The sequence below is a fragment of the Vulpes vulpes genome, chromosome 16, assembly GCF_048418805.1.
Source record: "Vulpes vulpes isolate BD-2025 chromosome 16, VulVul3, whole genome shotgun sequence".
Taxonomy (NCBI): Eukaryota; Metazoa; Chordata; class Mammalia; order Carnivora; family Canidae; genus Vulpes; species Vulpes vulpes.
The window spans coordinates 53,193,399-53,220,380 of NC_132795.1; the positions used below are offsets into that span (position 1 = coordinate 53,193,399).

Sequence of the window (26,982 nt, forward strand, 5' to 3'; positions counted from 1 at the left end):
GATATCCTAAGGAAGGAGGTGCTAGGAGCAGCAACTTTTGTTCTAATAGTTGGTCCCTGAGCCCAGGTCCTGACACAGAGCTCCTAAATCCCCTGGAGTCTCCTAGGTGACAGGAGTATCCCTTGTCCTAATGAGGGGGCTCTCAGCAGGCTACCGGGCAGCTTCAGGATGGGGCTGGTACCCAGGAAGACCAAACTGTAGTTGGAAGCCTGGAACTTTCAGCTTCGAATCCCCATCCTCTGGGAAAGGAACACCCACACATCCAGGGTCTGCTCTGCAGGAGGGCAGGGAAACACTCTCCCCCCTTACGCCAAGGGCCCCTGCTTTCATTCCCTTCTCAACTGCAGACCCCCTTCCAGATGGTTCCAGAACTGGACTCTGCTGGGTCTCCCTTGGGGGCCTGCCACCCTTCAGGGGCTCCCCACCACCATCGTGACCTTCGCCTTCACCACGTGCTGCTCTGCGCGCCCGCGAGGTCTCTCCCCTGTGCCTCTCAGGCTCCCACTCGGGAGGCCACCTTCCTGTCACTTTCCTTCCTGCCTCTGAGCCCCCAGGGTGGCCAGAATGACCTTCCCCTCCCTGCACTCCGCCTTTGACGGTGCGCTTGCCACGGAGGGAAAATCGGGACAAAGTAGATAGTTACCTTCTAACATCTGTTTTCTAGAAACTAGCCCTCCCTCTTTATACCAAATGAGGGTATTTACCCCCCAGACTAAGAGCTCCCAGGAATAAGATGAAGATGCCCCTCGGACATAAGGATACAGCTGCCCAGCCACCAGCCAGTCCCCTCCCTGCACCCAGTGGGGGGAAAGCCAAACGCCAAACTCTATTGGCATCTTCCCAAAGGAATGTAGAGTTTTCAGGCGTCCCCAGCAGCACTCCCGTCCTACCAAGTCCTGGTGGGCCCTTAAAAACCTTCAACCAATAGCAGTCAGAAAGCCAAGAGCCAGCCAAACAGCACCCGCCCTGACACCCCTACCCTAGCGAGTACGGGGGCCCACTCGGGATACAAATCCAATCAGTTGGTAACCCGCCCCCCCCACCCTCCAGTTAAACCCCCTGCAAAAGCTTCCCTTTTGTTAAAAAAGATAACATCTATAAAGAGAATTTTCAGCTTGGAATGTCCGTGGCTCCCGCTCCTGGGCTCTCAGGGAAGCTCCGACTTTAACTTTTACCAGGTGGGATGGCTTCCCCAAACTTCAAAGCACGGGCTCTCATTTCTGATGTACTTCGTTAGCGAGTGACCTAAAGGGAAAAGTCTGTTTATTTTGCCACAGCTGTTCTTGGCGTCGCACGCGGGGTACGGGAGCCACCTGCCTGAGAACACCCGGGGTCATCTGGGCACCAGCACGGCCCCCGGCTTCCCGCAGCTCCCAGGTACCTGGTGAGCTGCCCTGGTCCCTGGGCCTCCTCAATTCGGCTTGGTGGCCCTGACTGGTTGAGCTGCTAAAGGTGGCGAGTCATGCTGCCTAGGACGCAGCCACCTCGGCTGGGCTGGTGGCCTGGACGTGGTACTGTGCTAACTGAGGTTATTCAGACAAGGCTCGAGTCCGTTTTCTGGCTGGAAATCCGAGAGCCGGAATGGCTCAGCTCCACAGAGAAGGGACACTCGCCCCTTTCTGGCCAGACAGCCCTTTAGGGTGAGCGAGGACCCGTGGTGGCCCCGTGGGGACCGGCATCTCCTCGGGGACCCTGGTCGGCCAGGCGGGGATGCGCTCGGGGGGGCCCCATGGGCTGGTGCTGGGAGCGTGCGCGGCGGCCTCCGACCTTGCTCGCCCAGCACCTGCACCACCTCAGACCTCACGCCTTAGCCCGCAGCCCAAGGCGATGGGGGGCCCAAGGCACCTGCAGGTGCTTCCTCAACGGGGGACTGAAGATAACCCGGGGCTCGGATGGGGGCCGTGTGCACAGGAGGAAGCCGGTTAGGGCACTAAGCAGCGGAAAGCAGGAGGCCACTCGGTGTGGTTGTCGGGGGGGCCCCGGCTTCTGGGGTGCTCTGGGCTTCACAGGTTTGCTTGTTGTTGCAGCTTTTGGTTCTTGGCACAAAACTGGCCCTTTTTTTTTTTTTAGGATTTTACTTATTTATTCACGAGAGACAGAGAGAGGTAGAGACACAGGCAGAGGGAGAAGCAGGTTCCCTGTGGGGACCCCATGCAGGACTCGATCCCAGGACCCCAGGATCATGCCCTGGGCCGAAGGCAGACACTCAACCGCTGAGCCCCCCCATGTGTCCCACGAGGCTGTCTTATAATTAGATTTGTTTTAATAAAAGGGAGATACCTGGAAGTTGGGTCTTTTTTTCTTTTTTTTTAAAGATTTTATTTACTTATTCATGAGAGACACAGAGAGAGAGGCAGAGACACAGGCAGAGGGAGAGGCAGGCTCCAGGTAGGGAGCCCGACGTGGGACTCGATCCTGGGTCTACAGGGTCATGCCCTGGGCCGAAGGTGGCGCTAAACCACTGAGCCACCCAGGCTGCCCTGGAAGTTGGGTCTTTAATGTCCCCTGTACAAATATTAGTGAAACAAGGGCTAAATCCCATTGGCACCTCGTTCGTGTATATAGGTCAACGTGTGTTACACACGTGAGACATTTTCTCTACCTCCGAATGGTACTGCTGAAACGAATTTGTAAAGGAGCTCTGTTTAATCAGTTTAAAGGCAAATACTTGGGGGGCCTGGGTGGCTCAGTGGAGTCATGATCCCCGGGTCCTGGGATGGAGCCCCATAAAGGGTTCTGCTCAGCAGGGAGCCTGCTTCTCCCTCTCCCTCTGCCCCTCCCCCACATGTGTTCTCTCCTCGCTCTGCTCTCTCTCAAATCTTGGGGTGCCTGGGTGGCTCAGCGGTTGGCATCTGCCTTTGGCTCAGGGCATGATCCTGGAGTTCCCAGGATCGAGTATTGCATTGGGATCTTCTTCGGGAACATGCTTCTCCCTCTGCCTTTCTGTGTCTCTCATGAATAAATACATGAAATCTTTAAAAAACAAACAAACTGGGCATTCTAAGACTCAAAAAGATAAAAACGAACTCAACTGTCTTTCAAGTTCACAGGATGGAAGACCACATTTCCTACATCCAGACTTTAATGTTACTCCATCCATAATAAAAAAGCCTCATAGGAAGGGACCCAACTGATGATGGTCCTTTCCTAACAGAATAATGAGAAGAGGAGGCAAACGGAAAGACACTAGAAATCCTATATCCAGCCCTCGTCTCCAAGCTCGGCACCAGCGCCCAACCCACCACCTGCTCCTCCCCTTCCTCCATAAGGCTGGAAAGCACCCAGAGAAAATGCCTGTTTTGCAAAATGAAAAGACAGGAGACAGAAAAAGTCAGTGCAAAACTTTAAATCTGCCCTTGGCCTTGCCAGCGGCACCTCTGCGGCCTCTGCCCCCCGGCACTGCCCGGGCTGCCTGCACAGCCCCTACATCACCCCAGTGCTTCTGCTCCTCCCACCCTCGCCATCACGGTGCAGAGAGCACCCCAGCTGTTGGGCAATCGCCTTATGAGGTTCAAACTGAGGCACCTCCCACATCCAAGGGCTCCCCGGACTTAAACCACCCACTTCAGATGTCCCCACAGGAGCCCCAGGGGAGGCTGACAGTGGGGGACAAACTTTTTAGTGGACTCGGGTGTAACATATACTAAAGTGAATTCAAGGTTGTTGGTTTAATTAACGTAAGCCCGTCTTTAGAGACATCGACCCTAACTATACAACTTTTTATTCTACTAACGTTTACCAGGGGTCAAATAAGCTCCTGTTATCTGTTGCAATTTCTCAGCAAAGATGACTTAATGGCTGATTTTGTCTGTCTCATCAAGTATTCACAGGTAATCACTCTTCCCAAAGTTGATTGATTTTTTTTTGTATTTTTGTATTTTTTTAGTGATTCATCAGTCTTATATAATATCCAGTGATCAATATATGTGTCCTCCTTAATGTCCATCCCCCAGTTACCCCAGCCCCCTATTTATTTGAGAGAGAGAGAGCTTGAGTGTCCCGAAGAGAGAAAAGGGGAGGGGCAGAGGGAGCCAGAGAGAAGCAGACTCCCCGCCAAGCTCGGAGCCAGATGACCCAGGGCTTGGCTCCATCTCACAACCCTAAGATGATCACCTGAGCCAAAATCAAGTCTGACCTTTAACCGACTGAGCCACCCAGGGCTCCTCTTCAGGGGAAATTATTAAGAACAAGCAAGTTTGGGACGCCTGGGTGGCTCAAAGGTTGAGCCTCTGCCTTCGGCTCAGGTCATGATCCTGGGGTTCCAAGATTGAGTCCCGCATCCAGCTCCTTGCAGAGAGCCTGTTTCTCCCTCTGCCTGTGTCTCTGCCTCTCTATCTCTGTCTCTCATGAATAAATAAATAAAAATATTTAAAGAAAAAATAAATAGCTTCCAAAATTTTTGGTAGCATGAAACTTTGAAGTTGTGCAAAGTTAAATGATAAACTGGTCTGAATTCATTGCACATCTGTCTTTTCTGAGTAAAATACTAAAACATGAATTACTAAACATAAGGTTTACCTACTTCTGACTTATCACAGAGAAAAACTAAGGCTACTTGGATCTGTTAGTGAACTGGTTTATGCTTCATTGAAAGTTGTATGATTAGGGACACCTGGGTGGCTCAGTGTCTCTTTGGCTCAGGGCATGATCCCGGAGTCCCAGGACTGAGTCCCACATCGGACTTCCTGCATGGAGCCTGCTTCTCCTTCTGCCTCTCTGTCTCTGCCTCTCTCTGTCTCTCTCATGAAGAAATAAATAAAATCTTTAAAAAAAAAAAAAAGTTGTATGATTAGAAAGAAAAAAAAAAACACATGTTTCCAGAAATTAGGGAATCTATTCATCAATTTGTCAATCTAAAGAATTCTGGTGTGGGCAGCCTGGGTGGCTCAGCGGTTTAGTGCAGCCTTCAGCCAGGGTGTGATCCTAGAGACCCGGGATCGAGTCCCACGTCGGGCTCCCTGCCTGGAGCCTGCTTCTCCCTCTGCCTCTTTCTTTCTCTGTGTGTCTCTCATGAATAAATAAACAAAATCTTAAAAAAAAAAAGAAGAATTCTGTTGCAATAATCCACAATTTGTTACTCATAGTTTTCACTGGGGACCAAGGTTTCAAAGATTTATTTATTTAATGATTTTATTTATTTATTCATGAGAGAGAGAAAGAGAGGGAGCGCACGAGCAGTGGGGAGGGGCAGAGGCAGAGGGAGAAGCAGCCTCTCAGTTGAGCAGGGAGCCCAATGTGGGGCTGGATCTCAGGCCCCCAGGACCATGACCCAAACTGAAGGCAGACGCTTAAACAACTGAGCCACCCCGGCCCCCCACTTCAAATGTTAATTTTTAAAATGTTGTGTGTCACAGAAATCACCAAATTTCCTTGTTACCTGCAGTGTAATGAACTCTCATCGGAATCTCTCCAAACCAGACCCACTTTGAGTCATTTGTCATCTACGTCACAATTCTGATATCCTTCCAAAAACATGTTTCAGCTTTAAGGAGATTCACGCAAAGGATTCTTGACCAATATAGGTCTCTAATCCCCTTAAGATCGGAAAAGTAAATTGAGTAAGGATTTCCAAAACTAACAGGATAACTATGTTCAAACAACAGAAGCGAGTAACAAGGACTAGATGAATTAAGGAAGGGCATTACGGTTTTTATGACCCCTATTTGAAAATACTGCTTGTTCTCCAATATTTGCTCTTCCAGATTTAAGGAAAGCTTTTGTCTTAAAAGATCTACAACTGACAAAATGAGATAAAATATTCCTTTGCAAACAAATGGAAACATTTATCTTTTCTCCTCATCTGGACCTTCCAGAATTCAGAAACCTTGTGGCAATTTAAGTCTTTCTTTCATGGCAATTATAGTAATTTACGTTAAGTAAAAATCCGTTCTTCTTATATAAAATCTTTAAAAAAAAAAAAAAAAAAAAAAAGAATAGGGCAGCCGGGGTGGCTCAGTGGTTTAGCTGCCTTCAGCCCAAGGCATGATCCTGAAGACCCGGGATAGAGTCCCACCTCAGGTTCCCTGCATGGGGCCTGCCTCTCTCTTTCTCTATCTCTCATGAATAAATAAATAAAATCTTAAAAAAAAAAAAAATCCATTCTCCTTGTAAAAGGACACCCCTGCGGACACTGGCTCCAGTACCAAGGCTTTCCCAGGACTGTTGTATATGAGAGAGACATGCACAGACTCACAGGACCAGACGGCTTGAAGGCACTAAGAGTGACTTTAGGGAACCAACAGAGAGAGCCTCTGGGAAACGGCAGCCTGATAGGCTGCTAAAGGTCCCCCCGAAGGCTGAAGCCAGACAAGCCAAGCTAAACTTCAGAGGCTCTGCCGAAACAGCTCCTGGATGGACAATCTCCGTGCCTGCTGCTCTGCGGGCCGTTCCAAAGGATCACCGGAGACTAGAAAAATCCATCAGATTGCCACTACCCGCTCCCACTCCCTAGAAGGATGCTTCACGCCTGATATTTAAAAATTTCTTGGGGGGAATCCCTGGGTGGCTTAGCAGTTTAGTGCCCGCCTTCGGCCCAGGGCATGATCCTGGAGACCCGGGATCGAGTCCCACATCAGGCTCCCTGCATGGAGCCTGCTTCTTCCTCTACCTGTGTCTCTGCCTCTCTCTCTCTCTCAATCTGTGTCTCTCATGAATAAATAAATAAAATCTTTTTAAAATAAATAAATAAATAAATAAAAAATAAAAATTTCATGGGGCGCACTCGGGACTCAACACCAGGTATACAATTTGCCCTGACCATTAACCTGTGTTCTTCTTTTGTTTCCATAAAAATGTCTCTCTCCCCTTTTTTCTTAAGATTTCATTTATTGTTGTGCTCGCTTCAGCAGCACATATACTAAGATTTCATTTATTGGGGCACCTGGGTGGCTCAGTGGTTAAGCGTCTGCCTTTGGCTCAGGGTGTGACCCCGGGGTCCTGGGATCAAGTCCCGAATCGGGCTCCCTGTGGGGAGCCAGCTTCTCTCTCTGCCTATGTGTCTGCCTCTTTCTCCATGTCTTGCATGAATAAATAGATAAAATCTTAAAAAAAACAACAAAAAAACCCCACAAACTTCTGCTTAGCCTGCACATAGGCCTGACACAGCTAAGATTTGCAAAGACTGTTCTTTACCTAAAACCGACCTCACCCAAAGAGATAAAGTAGCCAAAGTGGTCATCATTTCAATTCTTCAAGATTGAGGAATGATCATAACTCGGGGGGAGTGTGCTAAAACCATGCCCCAGAGGGTTAATGAGGTGAAAACTAGCAAAAAGTTTAAAATGTGTTTTTGGGACAGCTGTCTCCCTGCAATCAGTAACTGCATCTTTCCCGACCCCTCTAACTCACTGGTGGTCTCTCTGCAGAAGCCTGGACTCCAGGTCAACTGATAGGGTTCCGGCCTGGCAACAAAGCAAGGCCCTGCCTTCCTGTCTGGAGACAACCAGCCTAAGACCCCATCTTGGAGCATGCCCAGAGCCCCGTCCCCTTGTCCCAAGATAACCTCCTGATGCCAGGGGCTGAAGGCTCCACCCCAAAGACACATGGGACATATGTTATACATATGTTCACTCAATGCACATGCTCCATCTCTCCTCGTAAATAATCACAAATTTCTCTACCCTTTTATCAAGATACTTGTAAAGGATTCTTTGGATTTTTTTCTTGTCTGAGTCTATTCCAACATCACACTGGTTCCTTGAAATTGTACTTACTGGAATTATTTCACTGTCCATGTGTCGTTATTATAAATTTTATATCAAATGGAAAACCAGACAGTCTAAGCCAAGCACATGTAGTATGTTTGCTCATCAACTGGACTTCATAGAGAACACATATCACTGTTAAGCTTCCCACACTTACGTTATAATAAGTTCCCCCAATGAGGAACTCTAGGTAAATACACACACACACACACACACACACACATCTAGCAATGATGGACCCAGAGCTCACAAGCCAGTCACCCCGGGACTGGGGAACATAAAGTAAGGGTTGATCATCAAGGCTTTTGGAGGAAAGATTATTGAGCAAAAATGAGATATGATAAAGGAACTTTCCAACTTTTTAATGTTTATGGGGTCCACTCCTGGGCTCCTAGGGAAGCTACGGCTTTAATTTTCACCAAGGTCAGAATGACGTCACCAACGTTCAAGGCATGGGTTCTATTCCTGCCCCATACACACCTTGTACATCTGCTTCGTTAGCAAATAAACTAAAAAATATTTCAAGCTGAAATCTAAGTTCTGTTCCTATATTTCTGAAACCTGTAACCTTGTTCTCTTCTTTTAAAAAATTTTTAAAAGATTTTAATCATTTATTTGAGAGAGGGAGAGAGTGACCTGAGCTGAAGGCCGACGCTTCACCAGCTGAGCCACCCAGACACCCCTCTTCTTCTTTTTAAAAGAAATTCTAAAAAGTTTGTTCATTTTGCGTTGACAACCACATTCAAAATGGAGTCACATGTGAAGGGCCCCCGTCAGGCAAACCTAATTGCAGTGTCAGCCTGGCCAGGTACTTAATGGTCACCCACAGCAACTTTACGGACAGACCCCTTCTGTTCCCCTTAGGGGGTGACCTCGTCTGAAACAATGCATTCTTTGAAAATAATCTCCTTCCTCCACTTTCTCTCCCTGACTTTAAAAATCTTTTCTACAGGGACACCTGGGTGGCTCAGTAGTTGAATGTTGGACTTTGGCTCAGGGTGTGATCCTGGGGTCCCGGGATCAAGTTCCACGTCGGGCTCCAGCAGGAAGCCTGCTTCTCCCTCTGCCTGTCTCTGCCTCTCTTTCTCTCTGTGTGTCTCACGAATAAATAAATAAAAATGTTTTAAAAATAAAACCTTTTCTACAGCTCGATGGAGTTCCTTTCTATTTGCTTGATGGGATGCAGCCAATTCATGAATCATTGAACACAGCCAATTAGATCTTCACATTTACTCAGCTGAATTTTTGTTATTAACACTTTGCTCTTGGAATAAACACCAAGATCAGCCGTCCACCATTGCTTGGCATACTGGATGGATCCTACCCTGTCCACTCCCGGACTCCCCTATCCTCTGGCAGAGCCACTCTGCCCTTCTCTCAATGCTCCTGGCCTTCCGGCAGGTTCCAGGACTAGACATGCGCCCCTCTGCGTGGGCAGAGCCTCTGCACATGCTATCTCCTGGGTCTGGAACTCTCGCTACCTCATTCTTCTCACCTTGCTGGGCACTATTTCTCAGTCTTCATGACCTTGAGTCTCCAGGGCAGGGCTCCTACAGATGCAGCACTCCTCTCTGACCTGGGCCCCTCCTCCAGGTGGGGAAGCTTCCTTGTTACCTGTCCTCTGAGCCCAGGCTCCCTAGGAGCACAGGGCATGGCTGGATCTGCTTCTGCTTGTATCCCCAGCTGAGCATACTGCTAGCCTGGGGCAGGAGTCCAGGCACAGGACTGATTTGTTAATGCGCTGAATGTACTGCATGGAGGGATGCCAGCAGCTGTGGCAGGGACATATGAAATGGGGCAGAATGTTCTGGGCCCTCCCTCTATGGCCTTAGTTTCCTCATCTGCAAAGGGGCCCTGAACCCCATTAGAGTCCTAACAGTAACCCTTGGGACAACAAAACAGTGTGGTTGACTCGGAGCAGCTGGGTCAGGGCCGCTACCACCCAGGGGCCTGGGAGTGTCAACACATCCAGCCGGGTGGCCCGAACTCTGGGGCTTTCTGAGGCCCCCAGAGGAAGCCCAGTGCCCACTGCCCAATATTCAAAGGTTAGGAGAGGAAACTCAGAGACCCTTTCAGTCCACTCCCTCCCCTTTCCTCTGCTGGGGCCAGGCAGTGGGTATGTCCCCTGGCAGCAGAGTCCCTGTGCAGGGCCGCCTATTACTGCCCACATGCTGCCAACTTTTCTCAATTTTTTTTTTTTTTAATTTATTTGAGAGGGAGTGCAAGAGTGTGCAAGCTCGAGAGGAGGGGGAGGGGCGTGGGGGTGGAGAGAAAGATTCTCATGCAGACTCTGAGCTGAGCATGGAGCCCCGCAGCCCTGTGTGCTTGATCCCACGACTCTAAGATCACAACCTGAGCCAGAAACCAAGAGTCGGATGCTTCACCGACTGAGCCAGCCAGGCGCCACTCTCCTCACTTTTCGAAAGAAACTAGAAATCTTGCATGGAGCCTGCTTCTCTCTCTGCCTGTGTCTCTGCCTCTCTCTCTCTGTCTCTCATGAGTAAATAAATAAAATCTTAAAAAAAAAAAAAAACTAAAAAAAAAAAGAAACTGGGAATCTCCATTTTTACACAAAAGCTTTCTATTTTATTTTATTTTTATTTTTTATTTTTTTAAAAGATTTATTTATTCATTCATTCAGAGAGAGCAAAGAGAGAGGCAGAGACACAGGCGGAGGCAGAAGCAGGCTCCATGCACGGAACCTGATGTGGGACTCGATCCCGGGTCTCCAGGATCACACCCCAGGCTGCAGGCGGCACTAAACCGCTGCGCCACCGGGGCTGCCCAAAGCTTTCTATTTTAAATATGAGCACCCTAATCAAAATATCCCACGTGAAAGATCTGTTTGAACTGTACAAGTCAAAACAAATCATGCCTGCAACCCCAGGGCAGCCCAGCTTATGATGAGGGGTTGAGCATCCCCCACAGTGGGCAGGACACGGGGACCAGGGATTGACACGGGACTGTGCTTTGTCATTAGGGAACCCCAACCAGTGCTGGGCTCTCCTTCCCTCAGGCCAGTACCTCAAGCTTGTTTCCAGAAGAGTAAAGCCAGGATTATGAAGGGGACAAAATTAAGCCTGGCTTCTCTCTCCCCGCCCCGGCTTACTGCTTCCTGGTTTCTCCCACAAGCCAGATCGAGCTTGTGCCTCAGCAGGGGAGCAACATGTGTCACCCCAAAATGTATCTCTTTGGCATATGCATTATTTTAGGCTGATTATCTTTAAGAAACAGAAGACTCAAGAGGTTTTTCTTCTTGACTTTCCCTGTAACTGCCTCAAAGGATTCAGAGAGGACCTGTTCCAGGAAGGAGCGATCACCATAATGACATCATACTCTGAACTGGGTATAGTAGACAGAGAGGAATTTTGCAAAGTCTGTTAAAATTCCTCTTGAAGTCTCTGTTTCAGATGGCCCGGCAAACACTTGCTTACCGAATATTTTCTCTTTCTGTTCTTTCTGTGAATGGCCTTCCTTCCCTTGGAAGCCTAACACCCTTACCCTTTCTCCTTGGTCCAGAATGGCATATATACCCCATTTTGCCTGTCTTTGGAATCTCTCATGTTTATGTGGTATCCCTGCTTGTATGTAATTAAATGTTATTTTCTCCAGTTAATCTATCCATTTAATTCTTAAACCAGGGACACCTGGGTGGCTCAGCGGTTGAGCAACTACCTTTGTGATCCCGGGGTCCTGGGACTGAGTCCCGCATCAGGCTTCTCCCTCTGTCTCTGCCTCTCTAATAAATAAATAAAACTAAAAAAGAAATTCTTAGACCAGCTGGAAGAAACTTGGAGGATTGCGGGGGAGTTTTTCCTCCCCAACACGTCAAAGCCTTTCCTAGCAGCTCCCCATCCCCTGGAACATCTTCTTCCTGGATTATTTGTGTGACTATCTCCCTCACCTGCATCATTTTTGCTCAAAAGTCACTTCTGCATGAGGCCAACCCAGGCCACTGTATTTATAAGACCGAACTGCAAGCTCTGCCCTACATCCTTATCTCACACTGCTCTGCCTTTTCCACACCCTCTCCCCTTGCACACTCTGTGAAAGGCAAGGAGAATGCCACACGCAGCCAGGGCTACCAGAAGCTGGGAGAGGCATACGCAGAGGCTGCCAATGCTTCAATTTGGTTTCTGGCTCCAAACTGCAAGACAACGAATGTTTAAGCCACCCAGTCTGTGGGGCTTTGTAATGGCAGCCCCTGGAAATGAATACAGATTTTGGAGGGTATTTTTGAGGACCTCCAGAAGAGAGAAATTCACCCAAATCTATAGGTGTTGGCGTGAAGCTGATGGCAATTATTTGGTTGGGCTTCTCAGCCTCCAGAGGCTGCTAGAAGTTCAATCTGAAATTTTATGAGAAGTCCCGGCAAAGCACATTTTTAAGAAACCTATATGGACCATCACTATTCTTTCTGCCCTTACATAAATAATCAGGCCAAGTTTGCTAAAATTGGACTTATTTTACAAACGAATTAGTCTCAATTTGGCTATCTTTGATGAAAATAAGGGTGATTTGAGAGAAAAATTATGTTTCAATAACACACCTTTGTGGATGTTAGATTCTAATTCATTTTTTTTTTAAGATTTTATTTATGTATTCATAAGAGACACAGAGAGAGAGAGGCAGAGACACAGGCAGAGGAGAAGCAGGCTCCATGCAGGAGCCTGATGTGGGACTTGATCCCGAGATTCCAGGATCACACCCTGGGCCGAAGGTAAGCGCTGAACAGCTGAGCCACCCAGGGATCCCCTAGATTCTAGTTCTGATGAATTATCTCTCAGTATTTGTTGTTTGCCTATAAAAATGGGGTGGATCCTGAATTCTCTGGTTTCCTCAAACATCTGGTTATGACTCTCAGAACTAAAGTTTCCCATTTTCTTTTTTTTTTTTTTAAAGATTTATTTATTTATTCATTCAGAGAGAGCAAAGAGAGAGGCAGAGACACAGGCAGAGGGAGAAGCAGGCTCCCTGCAGGAAGCCCGATATAGGACTCGATCCTGGGTCTCCAGGATCACACCCCGGGCTGCAGGCGGCGCCAAAGGCTGCGCCACCAGGGCTGCCCAAGTTTCCCATTTTTCTCCCATACTTCAACTTGAAACCACTGACAACTAAAACCATCTTTTTTTTTTTCATGAAGCCTTGAAGATGGAAGCCTGATGATTTGAGGTAAACTTCAGAGAAACTGCCACAACAGCTCATGTTTAAGCAATCTTCCTGTCTATTGCTGTGGGGACCCCTCAGAAACATTGCCAGAGACATTCAAACTGCAGGCCAGGGAAAAGTTGTCAGCCCTCACTCCATCTGAACATGCTCAAGCATCTAGAAATCTTCTAGAAATCTAGAAATCTTCTCCCTGGCAGCACTCAGGACTGACACTGGGTTTATGATTTGCTCCAGCCATTAACCTGTGTTTTTCTTTTGTTTCCATAGAAATACCTCTTACTAATTACCTGATTGCTTGCACAATATAGGGCTAACTTTGAGCGCCCACCTGCCTCCTGAAATGAGACACCTGTTTAACTGAAGTAGCCTATTTTTTTTTTTAAAGTAGCCTATTTTCAAGACTAAGACTGGGATCCCTGGGTGGTGCAGCGGTTTGGCGGCTGCCTTTGACCCAGGGCGCGATCCTGAAGACCCGGGATCGAATCCCACGTCGGGCTCCCGGTGCATGGAGCCTGCTTCTCCCTCTGCCTGTGTCTCTGCCTCTCTCTCTCTGTGTGACTATCATAAATAAATAAATAAATATTAAAAAAAAATACTAGGACTGGTTCATGAAATATGGAGCAAACTTCTTACAACAAAACACAACAGTTAAACTCCAGCTAAGAGGAAACAATGTTGGTCTAAGGAAAAAAAAAACTGTCAAAAGGGAAAAGTGCTCATTCATAACCACATCATGGGACTTTCGTTATGTTGTGGTGGCCCATTAACAAACCATCCCCGGTACTTGCTCATGGGGCTATTTGGAAGGAGAGGAGATTCTGACCTTAGAGAAAGGAAGACCTCCCCGCCACCAAAAAAAAAAAAAAAAAAAAAAAAAAACCCACACCAAATCCACCAAAGACCTGGGATCACCCAAAGCTTAGATGATGGCACACCCAGAGCACAGACCTCCCTTGACCACTTTCTGAAAAAGAATTTGCTAAGCTGTTCTTGTAAGCCCCTGAAGGAAGGATCTCAAGGTGTTATTCAGGAGACAATCCCACTAAGGGATGATTAGAACTACTCGGGGTTGTTCGCTTTGCTCAGTAATCCTCAATCTCTTTTACTTGGAAAGATAATTCCATGGTCAGAGTTTCACAAACTTTAGCTTCTTCAGGTAACTTGTCTGATTGCTGGATATGTTACCTGAAGCCCTTCTCCATACTCGACCACGCTGACTCCACAGCTATGCCCATAATCAATTTCTCCAAGGAGCCCAACTTCTCGGCAACCTACGTGGTCAAAATACTTAATGGAGGGGCAGCCTGGGTGGCTCAGCAGTTTAGTGCCGCCTTTGGCCCAGGGTGTGATCCTGGAGACCCTAGATCAAGTCCCGCATCGGGCTCCCTGGCATGGAGCCTGCTTCTCCCTCTGCCTGTGTCCCTGCCTCTCTCTCGTCTCTTGTCAATAAATAAATAAAATCTAAAAAAAAAAAAAAAAAAAAAAAAAAAACTTAACGGAGCATTCTGTGTACCCTGTTTCTTTTTAACACCCCCTATAGTGTCCCCTGTAATGACCTTAGGAGGCTCACATAAGGGCACTGGAACCTATGGTCATAAAAACTGAACACTCTATAACAGACATTGACTACTTGTTTGCTTAACATAACCCATTTCCTGGAACACCGTCTCTTTTTTTAGTTCAGCAAAGAAGGACTAATCAGTCTTCAGGTTACACTACCTCTTGCCTATGTACAGATTGGAGGTCACAAAATAGTACCTACCTCAAGGGAATCTCTCCCCCTTCACAGGCACGTGATATGAATTTCAAGTGGACGCTGCCTTCTACTGATCCCTGACTTGACCAGGTTTTAAACAAGATCTCCCACACTAAAAAGCTTAATTTTCCAAACGTGTCCAGAATCCCTCTGAGCCCCAATGGGATATATATTTGTCTGTGGGTCAACTGATGAGCTTCAGGCCTACGAACGCTGGGACAGAGGTGGACAGGAGTTTCTCATTTACTAGGCCACCTAGTCCCTTCTTTCTTTCTCTATAATTCCAAGGATGTTCAGCATTGGGCCAGCTCTTTTTTTCCCCAGAACTAAAAAGTCCATATTGAATGGTGACATGATCGGGGGAGAAGTGCAGGACTATCTACCAGGGTGTCCGGACGATGGAACAGGCTCTTTCTTTGGAAGAACTTTACTACCCCGGTGAGCAGTGGCAGCCCATGAACATAAGATTAGAAACCTCTCTGTATCTTTGGGATTATTTGCTAACGAAACTGTTTCAGCTATAGCAGCTCAAGAGGAGGACTTAGGACTCTTTAGCCAGAATAGTTTTAGATAACAGAAGTGTTATAGGTTATAGTTTAGCAGAACAAGGAAGGATTTGTATGTTAACTAATTCATCAGCTGGCACATACATTAATCCTTCCTCAGAAGTGGAAGTTCCACTTGACAAAATAAAGACAACAGGCTACTTGGTTGCAACAAATCGCTGAGTTGCCAGTCTCAGATTTGGACTGCTTTTCCAGATTATTTTCTAGGATTCTCCAAGGATTTAGGTCAATCTTCCTAGGATTATTTACTCAAATGTGGAACTTTCCAGATTCCTAATTCTCCTTCTTTGCTACTTAATCACAAAGTGCGGTACAAAATGTACCAAAGCTATCACCCAAAGTACAGGGGTGCCTGGGTGCTCAGTTGGTTAAGCATCTGCCTTTGGCTCAAGTCATGATCTCAAAGTCCTGGAATAGGGACCCATGGTGGGCTCCCTGCTTGTACTCTCTCCCTCTCTCAAAATAAAGAAAATCTTAAATAAAGAAAAATAAAAGTAAAAAAATTCTAGTAATGCAGAATGTAGGGCTTTAAGCCAGAACTAAGGAATGTTTCCAGTTAAGGGCAGAAAGGATCCGTTCCGCTCACCCCAATCTCAGCCCGATTTCAGCAGGAAATAGCCAGAGTGGTTATCAGGCGGATTTGCTCATGAACAAGGACTGATCAAAGACAGTAGGGACAGAAAACAGTAACTAGAGTTAACGGGGCAACCATGGCAGCTGCAGCTTCCTTACCCAAACCTGCTTGTTCTGGGAATGCTATCGGCCGCCATGTTCCTGTAGGGTACTACTCTCGCCTGACACCATGATAACCGAGAGTTAATTTACGTTTTTTGGAGACTCAAGGTTTCATCAAGAAGCCAACCAGAGGGCCGCCTAGGTGGCTCAGTGGTTGAGCATCTCATGATCCCAGGGTCCTGGGATCGAGTCCCACATCGGGTTCCCCGCAGGGAGCCTGCTTCTCCTTCTGCCTGTGTCTCTGCCTCTCCTTCTATGTCTCTCTCTCATGAATAGATAAATAAAATCTTTAAAATAAATTAAAAAAAAAAAAAAGAAGCCTGCCAGAACTGCTCGGGACCACTGACCTCCCCTCAGAGCCCAACAAAATGAAACAAGCCCTCCCTGACCCAGTAACTTGCTTTATCTGGTTTTGAGTCACACAGCTCCTCTCCCCTTTACCCAGACCCTTTCCCACTTGCATTTAAACCCTGGCTGTCCACCTCGGGGCTGTTGCCCCAGCTCCTCGCCTCCTCCCCTGTCTGCCTCTCACATAAACCTTCTCCTTACTGCACACCTTCTGGCTCAGTGATGGGTTGTGCTGTGCATCGGGCCCGTGACCTTGAGTTCAGTTACAGGATCAAGTGGAGTGACGGGGCTGCCCCTGCTCTCTGCTACTCCAGAGGAGTGTGGGGATGGTCACGGGCTCTGGGGCCTGAGGACGACGACCCCGGAACAGCAGCTCTCCAGGTGTCACACTACCCAGTGGGCGTGGGGAGCCCGCTCTGTCTTGTTTTAGGTTACCCTCCGGCCCCAAGGGGCCATGACTGCTGCAGAGGGGCCTTGTCCACTCCCCTCTTCCCTCCTCGTCCACGGCTGCGGTGTCCGGGCTCACCACTCATGTGACCCGGGCCTGGCCTAAGCAGCTTCCCCAGCCCAGCTGGGAATGTGTCTTATTCCGGATTAGCCCACTTCTGTGCCGGGGCCCCTTGGGGTGGGCCATCTGTGCGGGCACATTGGGAAGCCCAGGCCCACGGCCCTCCACCTCGACCTCTCCTCTGCGTGGCGGATTTGTGAGGTTCGGAGATGAGTCCCTTCAGGAAAAGTCACAGACTGGCAGCCCAAGGCCAAATCATCCCTTAAGCATATTCCACTTGACATCGTGGTATGCTGGCAACACGGGAGGTCTCTGGCTTCTCGTGAGTAACTGGAAATTCTGGCCATGCGAGTCCTGAGTCCCTGGTGATAACCACTGGCTGGGCTGTCCTGCCCCCAGACCCACAGCCCCTACCACTCCCTGCTGCCTGACTCCCAGCAGCCCGATTAATTCCACAACTTGCTCAGATCCAGCAAGCACTTGGGGTTGACCCCTGCCTCGTCTGGTACTTTATAAACTGAAGCTGCGTTCACCACCTCGCTTGATTCTCTCTGACCATACGCACAAAGATCCCAAGACGTTGCTTATCACCTGAGAAAAATGGGGAGGAGGTGTCTAAAAGGGAGGAGGGACTTGCCTAAGACCTTGAGCTAGCGGAGTTAGGAATCAACCCAGGCGTTCCTGCCCGATTTATTGCAGGTTCCATCGTCCCCAGCTCTCTCCCATGGTTTCTACTCCACCTCCTGGGAGCTGCTGCTGGGACCCCCATCGTGGGTTTCTTCCAGAACACCCTGTATATTTTTATTGCACTTAAAAAATATATTTCATTTATTTATTCATGAGAGACACAGAGACAGCCAGAGACACAGGCAGAGGGAGAGGGCAGGTTCCCTACGGGGAGCCCGATGCGGGACTCGATCCCAGGACCCCGGGATCATGAGACGCTCAACCACTGAGCCACCCAGGTGCTCCGTTTATCACACTTATAATAAAATGTCTATTGTTTTTGGTCTGTTTACTTGTTTATCATCTGTTTCGCCTCCTAGAGTGTACGTTCCTGACCTGGCCTCCTCCTTGCTCAACCCCTGGGGAGTCATTTCCGGGGAGGGCACTTGTGAACGGTGCCCTCAGCCAGAGGTGCCAGCCCCCCAGGAGAGGGGCAGAGTCTGCTCTCACTCACCCCAGCTCCCACGGTGGCCTTGCTAGGGGCTGGCACTGAGCAAACTCTTGGTAAAGTTTTCCCGGGTGAATATTACTGGGTAAGGAAGTGCAGAAAGCACGGGCCTGATGCTGCCCTAAGGCCCAGGTGCCACCTACCCTACTTCTCCATTTTGCAAAACCTCTTTCGAGTTGCATTGCCCCGTAGGACATCCCCAAACCCCAGCCTTGGACACTGGCACCCACCACACAGGGTCAGCAGAGCACGGCAGCGACATTCCCCAATATCTACTCTCCAGACACTGGACTACGCTCCCCACGGGCCTATCTCACCTGGCACATGTCACTTGGCCTACTATTGGAGCCTCAGTTTCTCCAGCTCTGGACAGGGGAAGTATGGGGCAGCAGGAGGATGGCATGAGATACACCCTGCCAAGCACTGAGTGCCATGTCTGCTCCAGAGCAGGCTGCCAGAGGGCCTAGTGGTTATCGCTCCTCAGTAAGGACAGTGCCAAGAAGTAACGGTCTTGGATGGTGAGTCCCTACCTGTGGCCACCTGCGTGGTTCCTCTCTGCAGGAGGAGTCGCCCACACTCCTCATTCAAGTGATTGTTGTTCTTCAGGAATCTGGGGAAGACAGAGGGACATGAAGGTCCTGGGGCAGAGAAGGCCAGATGGAAAGAAGAGGAGGGCCGCCCACAAGGGACACAGGCATGTGTCAAGGGGGATGTTTCCATCAACTCTCCCGCACGCATGTGTGAGCACACATATGTGTGTGTATTTTCTTTCCTTTATTTTTTCAAAAATTTTTTAAAAAGATTTAATTTAGGGACGCCTGGGTGGCTCAGTGGTTCAGTGCCTGCCTTCAGCTCAGGGCGTGATCCTGGAATCCCGGATCGAATCCCACATCGGGCTCCCTGCATGGAGCCTGTTTCTCTCTCTCTGCCTATGTCTCTGCCCCTCTCTCTCTGTGTGTGTCTCTCATGAATAAATAAATAAAATCTTAAAAAAAAAATAAAATAGGGCACCCCCGGTGGCGCAGCGGTTTAGCGCCGCCTGCAGCCCGGGGTCTGATCCTGGAGACCCGGATCGAGTCCCGCATCGGGCTCCCTGCATGGAGCCCGCTTCTCCCTCTGCCTGTGTCTCTGCCTCTCAGTCTCTCTCTCTCTCTGAATAAATAAATTAAAAAAAAATACTTATAAAAAAATAATAAAATTAAATTAAAAGATTTAATTTATTTATTCATGAGAGACAGAGAGAGAGGCAGAGACACAAGCAGAGGGAGAAGCAGGCTCCATGCAGGGACTCCCCCTACACGGGACTCGATCCCGGGACTCTAGGATCACGCCCCAGGCCAAAGGCAGGTGCCAAACTGCTGAGCCACCCAGGGATCCCGTTCTCTCCCTTAGATAACAAATATTTGTAGGTCCCTGACCACCGGGAGCACTTCCAGGTGCTAGATATACAGAGGCAACCAGCCTATGGTCACCACCCACAGACCTTCAATTATCTACAGGGCAGGGGGGAGCAGCTCACCTAGGGGAGTGGGGGGCAGGCTCCCAGAGGAAATAGCAGTCAGCTGAGGCTGGAGGAGGAGTGGGCAAGTTAGCAAGGTGCCTGCAGAGAGGTCCAGGTAGGAGTCACAGAGAGAAAATGTGTGCAAGGAAGGACTGTGTGTTTGTGTGTGCATGCACACGTGTACATGATTATAGGGAGAGGAAGATGGGTACAGAGCGTGTGGAAAGGGGTCTTGGTAAACGAAGTGTGTGGCTACAGAGCAGGGAGGATGCAAGGCTCTGAAGAGTGAGTGCCAGGAGGCCCGATACCCGGGCGAGCACAGAGCAACAGGGCCGGGGTGGATTCCTGCTGAGGAGACAGACGCGGCCTCTGTACCCCAGAGATTTCCTCCCTTCATATCCTGCACTTGCACCCAGGTCTCCCTCCCACCACTCCCTCCCACCAGCCCCCTCTTCCCCCTTGGCACTCACCTCTGCAGCATCTCCTCTGGCTTGACCACTTGCCGGGGCTTCTGGAAGGCCTCTGCCTGCAGCATGTGCTCTATGGCTCCCCGCCTGTTAGTCAGCATGTTCTCCATTCCCTGGGGATTTGTGGGTTCTGCTGGGTGGGCAGGGCTCTGGGCTGCTGACAGAGGGGCTCAGCTCCCCCCTCCACCCTCTGCTGTCAGCGGCCCCTCTGTCAGGGTCCATTCTGACCCGAGATCCATTCTGACCCGGTGAAGGGCGGCACAGGATCAGCCCCTGCTAGTCATCCCTGGGATGGGAGTGAGTTGTCTGCCTCACTGACTTCCGGGCCAGCCCTGCCAGTGGTCGGGACAGCTGGGAGGGATGAGGGCGATGGAGGGGAAAGGAAATCTCTGGCAACTGCAAGTGCTTTGCAAAGGTTCAGTATTAGATCTGTAAGTCACAGAGCATCCCGGGTTGGCAACTTTATCTGCTTTAATTCCTGCCATTCCTCCAGGTGGCAGACAGGAGACTGCAGAAGGGGCTTCTGGGCCCCCTCCGAGTGCACCCATTTCCAACTCAGCTCACTCGGACAACAGCCCAATCCTGTCCAGTCTGCCACCCAGAGCACCAGTGGGAAGTGACACTCCCAGCCAAGTCCCTGAGAATGCAGGACAGGGAGGACCAAATACCCAGGGGCCCCGGAGAGGATCCTGGGGCACCATGTTTGTTAACTCCGCGAGTGAAACAGAAAATAGCCCCAGGGTCCTCACCGGATCCTCACATTCACCCACAAGCTATCCACCCATGAACCCAACACGAATTGAGCGCTATGTGCTGGGATTGGGCAGGTGGTGATAAAAAAGACAGCACGGCTCAGGCCCTTTTGGCATCTGTGGCCATTTTACAGATAAGCAACCGAAGCTGGTGACAAAGCTGTGTCACAACCGAGAGGCTGAGCTTCTGGGGATGGAGTGACAGAATGTGACAACAGGCAGGCAACTCCAAGGTCATTTAGGCTAACCTCCTCATTTTACAGGTGAGGAAACGGAGACTCAGCTAGGCCCAGTAACTTGCCCAGGGTCACTCAGCAGATGAGTGGCAGAACCAGGACTCAGATGCAGGGACAGCCTCGTTTGTTGTCATCGGCAGTGGTGGGAGGGATCAGTATTTTCCCTTCCATCCACACCCAGAGCTGCTGTGTGCTGTTGTGCAATGTGCGCACAGCACAAATGCACACAACTGAACATGAGTGTGGACGGCCTCATTGGGCTGTGTGCCCCCAGAGCCCCTCAATCCACTGTTCCTGCCCTCTCCCAGGCCCTACTGCTTGGTGATAGACCTGGCATTCTATATGTCCCAGGCCACATATAGGGTTTCCAAGGATGACAAAGGCTTTCCCTTCACCCTGCCCATTCCTTTTTTTCTTTTTTAAAGGTTTTATTTGTTTATTCATGACAGAGACAGACAGACAGACAGGCAGAGGGAGAAGCAGGCTCTGAGCAGGGAGCCCGATGTGGGACTCAATTCTGGGTCTCCAGGATCACACCCTAGGCCAAAGGTGGTGCCAAACCGTTGGGCCCCCAGGGCTGCCCACCTCTGCCCACTCCTTAGGGGTACAGGCTGCACAGCCCTGTCCCCTGTGGGGGCCCCCTGAGCCCCCATATCTGCCCTCTGCAGCCTCCTCCCACCTCCCTGGTACCCGCCCACTGCCAGGCGCATGGGTCTCCCCCACGACAGCATCCATGAAAGCCCTCACTCTTACTTTAGGGTCCATGGTAAATGGCAATGTGTCCAGCAAGATCAGTTTATCCACCATCTCGGGGAAGATACAGGAAAACTATGATGTGACCCAAAAAGGAAAGAATGAGTAGGAGGGGAAGAAGGCAAAAGGACTCAAGGTTTTCCCTGGGGACACGGGTGTTTCTAAGCAGCCAGAAAAAGAATCTTCAGTCCCTTCAGGGTACCCCCCTGCCCAAGGTCCACATCCAGACCAAGGTCCACGCCCTGGTGATGGCTGGATTCCAGGATTCTCTGGGGAGTGTGGAAACTCTGAACTCCATCGGGAATCCAGTTTCACTGATGTCCCCGCAATAATGATTATATCACTGCCATCTATAAAGCAAACTGGCCCTAGGCCATAAAGTGCTCACTTCCAATTTGTGACAGGAGGAGCCACTTCCCTTCCCGGTAACTCCTCCTTCTCCCCTGCCCACCTCAGGCCCCACCTGCAGGAATGCCTGACATGGCCAGATGTGGACACTGCAAAGCCATCTACTCACCATTCCGCCGATAATGCCACCTGGGGGACAAAAGAGTAGTGACCTGGTACTCCCCAGCTCTCCGAATCCTACCAAGACTCTCTCACAGGGGCTGCCCCTCCCCGGGCTAGGGGCCTGGCTCTCTCCCACCAAGGGGAGGCAGGGCTCTTCATTCCGTCCCGAAGGCCACATGGCCCCTTCATCAGACCTCGCCACCCAAAAGGTCACATATTCCCTTGTCGTACCACCTCTGAGGCCGTATGTCCCCTGGAGGGGGGTGGTTCAGGCCAAAGGGCATAGTGTCCAGGACACCCACAAACCCCCTCATGTCTTCTGGCAGCGCCCAGAAGTGCAGGGTACTGTGTACCACCTCCTCTCCCTCCCTCGCAGCCCCTCAGCCCATTCGGCCCCCTCCCAGCCAAAGTGTAAACTCTACTCACCAAAACTATGACTCAGGAGGGAAAAACGCTTCCACTTCAAGGCTGAAAACACAGAGCCAGGTCAGGATGGGCCCGGGCTGCCCCCCACCCTGCCCTACAGTCCCTGTGCTCGGGACATCCCTCCCCAGCAGCTGGGGTGCCCCACTCAGGGAACTAGCTTGGAGGGGTTCTAGCTTCCCTGCAAGGGGTGGAGCCCCCAGAAGGATGAGAGCTCTTGGCAGCCTTCTCCCAACCTTCCCCAAGTCACCTCAATCCCTGGGAAAACTGGGGCCAGAGCCAGGTCACTCTCAGGCAGCACTGTTTCCCGGCCACCACACCCCACTCCAACGAGAAGAGGGGGTGTCTCAGTGTGTGTGTGCGCGCGCACACACACACACACACACACTGCCTCCGACTCACCTGCTACAACTCTCCTGATCTCATTCACAAAGTTTTCCTGGCAATACGGGACACCAAGGTAGTAATGGGACGAGAGCCCATGTCCCCCGAAATCCATGGCAACATAATGGAAGTCTGAGGCAAGAGATGCGGGTCAGGGAAGGCGTCTAGGTGAGCCGTCTCCCCACCCCTCATGCCCCTGCAGTCTATGTCACATTGCCCCTTGGCTTCCCTGCACTCCCACCTTTTGGAAGAAGAGGGATGAGTCTGTCAAAGGAGTTGGCATTGTCCAGCCAGCCGTGCAGGCAAAGAACTGGGGAGCCCTGCTGGGAGCCCCAGGCTTTGGCAGCGATGTGACCCCAGGGCACAGCCAGCTTCAGTTCTGAGAGCAGACCTGGAAGACAGCCACCCCCTCAATCGCCAAGCAGGTGCTTTCTGAGGCCCCCATCAGTGCCCTAACCTGTCCGGGGGCATCGGGGCAGCCCCGGGGGACTCAGATTCCTAGCTTCCTACACTGCCCCCGGGGGGATGACCGGGAGAGAGCGTGACATGGGGCTGGGGACACTCAGAGGAAGGAAAGAAAAACTGGGTCCCCTGAGTGAGGAAAACCAGGGGAGGGTTTCATTTGCAGAACTTTATGGAGTTGGCTGGGGAACTGGGCAGACCTGGGCTCTGCCGGCTGCGTGTCACCGTGGGCCACGATTACTAACCCCTCCCAGCGAGCCCCGGTTTCCCTTTCTGTAAAACCGGAGCAAACAGAGTAATAACAGCCAACAAATTCTCAACTTTCGGAGGGGCGGAGGGGGGCCCCTCTCACCTCCTCACAGCAAGTCCGACCAGTATCACCCTCCCTTCGCAGACCAGTAAACTGAGGCAGGGGGGGTGCAGTCCGTGCCCGAGGCCGATCTGGCGCAGGCGGCACCATCCCAGGACCCGATCCTGACCACCCGGCACCGCGCGGTGTCCGGCCAGCGCTGGTCAGGGCTGCCTTCTCCCCGGTCCGCCACTGACCTCTCCACCCGGTCGGGCTGGAGACCGTGCGCCCCGGACCCCCGCGCTTGCTCCTCTACCCCGGGGCTCCCGGAACCCTGAGAGGCCGCGCGCAGCCCCGGCCTGGGACCCCGCCCTCCCGCGGGAGCGCGTCCGCCCGCTCCCACTGCCCCTCCGTGGGCGGAGGGCGCCCAAGTCTGTGGGGGGCGGCCGGGAGGGCGCGCGCGGCGACCCCCAGCCTCCCCCGGTCTAGGGGCCTGCGGCGCAGCGTCGTCACCCATTGCTGGACTCCCGCGGTCGCACGCACCACGCCGCCCCAAGGTCGAGACTCTTCGAGTAAACGCCGGAGCTTCAGGCCCCGCCCCCGCCGGCCGTCCAGTCCCGCCCCGGCCCGGCCCCGCCCCCGCCGGCCGTCCAGGCCCCGGCCCGGCCCCGCCCCGCCCCGCCCCCGCCGGCCGTCCAGGCCCCGCCCCCCGGCCCGACCCCGCCCCCGCCGGCCGTCCAGGCCCCGGCCCGGCCCCGCCCCGCCCCGCCCCCGCCGGCCGTCCAGGCCCCGCCCCCCGGCCCGCCCCCGCCGGCCGTCCAGGCCCCGCCCCCGCCCCCGGCCCGGCCCCGCCCCCGCCGGCCGTCCAGTCCCGCCCCGGCCCCGCCCCCGGCCCCGCCTGTCCACCGGTCCCTGGGCCCACCAGTGACTTCCGGAGGGCGACCGCATGTGACCCGCCTCTCCCCTCTGGCCCGGAGGGGCCCCGAGCTCCCGGATACTCACCCACCCCGCGACTGGGGAGCTCGGGGCGGGGGCCACACCACCTCCAAAATTTGGGGTCACACCCGGATGGCATCTAGGAGAGTGATGTCTCTGCTTGACGCGTGGGTGACGGGTACCAGGCCCTGGGCAGTCTCCAAGCTGGCCTCGTTCCAGCGCTGGACCAGGAGCAGCCGCAGGGAGCGGGCCACCGCCTGGATGCTCACTGGCTCGCACCCCTGGATTAAAGGTGGAGAGACTGGGCAGGCCACTTGAGCGACGCCTTCGGCCCAGGCCCTGATCCTGGGGACCTGGGATCCAGTCTCACGTCGGGCCCCCTGCCTGGAGCCTGCTTCACCCTCTGCCTGTGTCTCTGTCCCTCTCTCTCCCTCTCTCTGTGTCTCTCATAAATAAATAAAATCTTTAATAAATAAATAAATAAAGGTGGAGTGACTCTAATGGTTAACTGTTTGCCTGGAAGGCCTGCCACGAACCAGCCTTAGTATTTGCTGCACAAGTGAATGAATGTGTAAACTGGGGACATGGGGGAACTCCCCAAGTGAAGAAGCGTTATGCACAGAGTGACCCTGAAAAGGATCAAGAACCCCAAGTCAGCGGGACGCCTGGGTGGCTCAGCCTTTGGCTCAGGACGTGATCCCAGGAACCCGGATCAAATCCCGCATCCGGCTCCCCTGCTTCTCCCTCTGCCTGTGTCTCTGCCTTCCTCTCTCTCTCTCTCTCTCTCTCTCTCTCTGTCTCTCATGGATAAATAAACAAAATCTTTTTTAAAAAGCCTAGAAAAAAAAATAAATAAAAAATAAAAAGCCTAGGAGTGACCCCTCGGAGGTCACCATCCAGCAGAGCCCCTTAAATGGTGAAGCAGGGTTGGAGCGAGGACTACCCAGTGAATTCTCCCAGGTGGAGACAGAAGACCCAGGCCCTGAAGGAGGGCAGGCAAGGGCGTGCCACAGTGCAAGGAAAGTTGTCAGTGGCTAGAAGACCTGGGGAAGAGGGAGCCTTGGGGCTGAGTGTGGGGATAAGGAATCTGGCCCTTACCTGAATTGTGGGGGTCTGGGGAGGTTGCTTGGACCTAGGGGTGATGAGACCACTTCTATGACAGGTACACACCCAGTGGTGTCCTTTAGTTCCACGATGCTTTGGCTTCCTTGCAGGGGGTGACAGATCTTGGGGTGAGAGAACCAATGGGACATGATTGCTTTGAAGGGGCTCTTTTCTCCTCCACCTTGGGGACCCACTGACATCTCTTCTTCATGGATGATGCCGCATTTATACTTGGCACCAGGGATCCCTGGGTGGCGCAGCGGTTTGGCGCCTGCCTTTGGCCCAGGGCGCGATCCTGGAGACCCGGGATCGAATCCCACGTCGGGCTCCCGGTGCATGGAACCTGCTTCTCCCTCTGCCTGTGTCTCTGCCTCTCTCTCTATCTCTCTGTGACTATCATAAATAAATAAAAAAAATTTTAAAAAAAATTATACTTGGCACCAGTCTCCAGTCTGACCTCTAGGTGGGGACCTCTAGTGCATCAGACCTTCAGCCCAATTGGCCAGCGTCCAGCGTCTGCTCCCTCCTCCCTGTCCCTCAGGCAGTCACCAGCTCCTCCTTTCTCAGGCTGCCAAGGCCTTTTCCTGCCTGCCAAATCACTTGCTCCTGCCCCATGTATCCTCCGACTGCCTCAACACCCCCTTCAGCTTCCCTGTGGGAATCATAGAGAGGTCACTACTCTACACAAATGCACACCTGGGGGCACCTGGGTGGCTCAGTTGGGTGAGCATTTGCCTTTGGTTCAGGTCAAGATCCCAGCCAGGGTCCTGAAGTCAAGCCCCACCTACGGTAACTCTTGCTCAGCGAGGAGCCTGCTACTCCCTCTCCCTCTGCTCCTCCCCTGCTTGTACTCTCTCACTCTCTTTCTCTCAAATAAATAAATAAAATCTTTTTTTTTTCTTTTTTTAAGATTCATGCAGGCTTCATGCAGGGAGCCCGATGCGGGACTCGATCCCCGGACTCCAGGATCACTCCCTGGGTCGAAGGCAGGCGCTCAACCGCTGAGCCACCCAGGCATCCCTCAAATAAATAAATGAAATCTTAAAAACAAAACCAAATGTACCCCTGGTCACACGGGCCTTGATAAAGGGTGACCTGCATTGGCTCAGCCTCAGGACAGTCCCTCTCACTCCCCCAGACTGGACTGGGCTCTGAGCAAATGTCCCGCGCAGTGGGCACGAGTGAGTGGCAGTGCTCTCCTGAGGC

At 51.6% G+C, this 26,982-nt stretch overlaps 1 protein-coding gene across 2 annotated transcripts in view; it reads right to left on the reverse strand.

Annotated features, from left to right (window-relative positions):
* SERHL2 (serine hydrolase like 2) overlaps positions 1 to 24,339 on the reverse strand; it is a 37,410-nt gene extending 13,071 nt beyond the window's left edge. The window contains exons 1-8 of one of the 2 annotated variants that reach the window (XM_026017295.2): positions 24,250 to 24,339; positions 23,227 to 23,376; positions 23,004 to 23,117; positions 22,605 to 22,646; positions 22,186 to 22,205; positions 21,669 to 21,743; positions 19,931 to 20,040; positions 18,490 to 18,569 (exon numbers count right to left, since the gene is read on the reverse strand). In XM_026017295.2, coding sequence (XP_025873080.1) covers positions 18,490 to 18,569; positions 19,931 to 20,040; positions 21,669 to 21,743; positions 22,186 to 22,205; positions 22,605 to 22,646; positions 23,004 to 23,117; positions 23,227 to 23,376; positions 24,250 to 24,253 — 595 coding nt within the window. In that variant the 5' untranslated portion in view covers positions 24,254 to 24,339. Of the gene's footprint in view, positions 1 to 18,489; positions 18,570 to 19,930; positions 20,041 to 21,668; positions 21,744 to 22,185; positions 22,206 to 22,604; positions 22,647 to 23,003; positions 23,118 to 23,226; positions 23,377 to 23,799; positions 24,051 to 24,249 lie in introns of those variants that run through there. The other variant, XM_072742399.1, reaches the window with a different exon arrangement.
* Between the last annotated feature and the right edge of the window lie 2,643 nt (positions 24,340 to 26,982).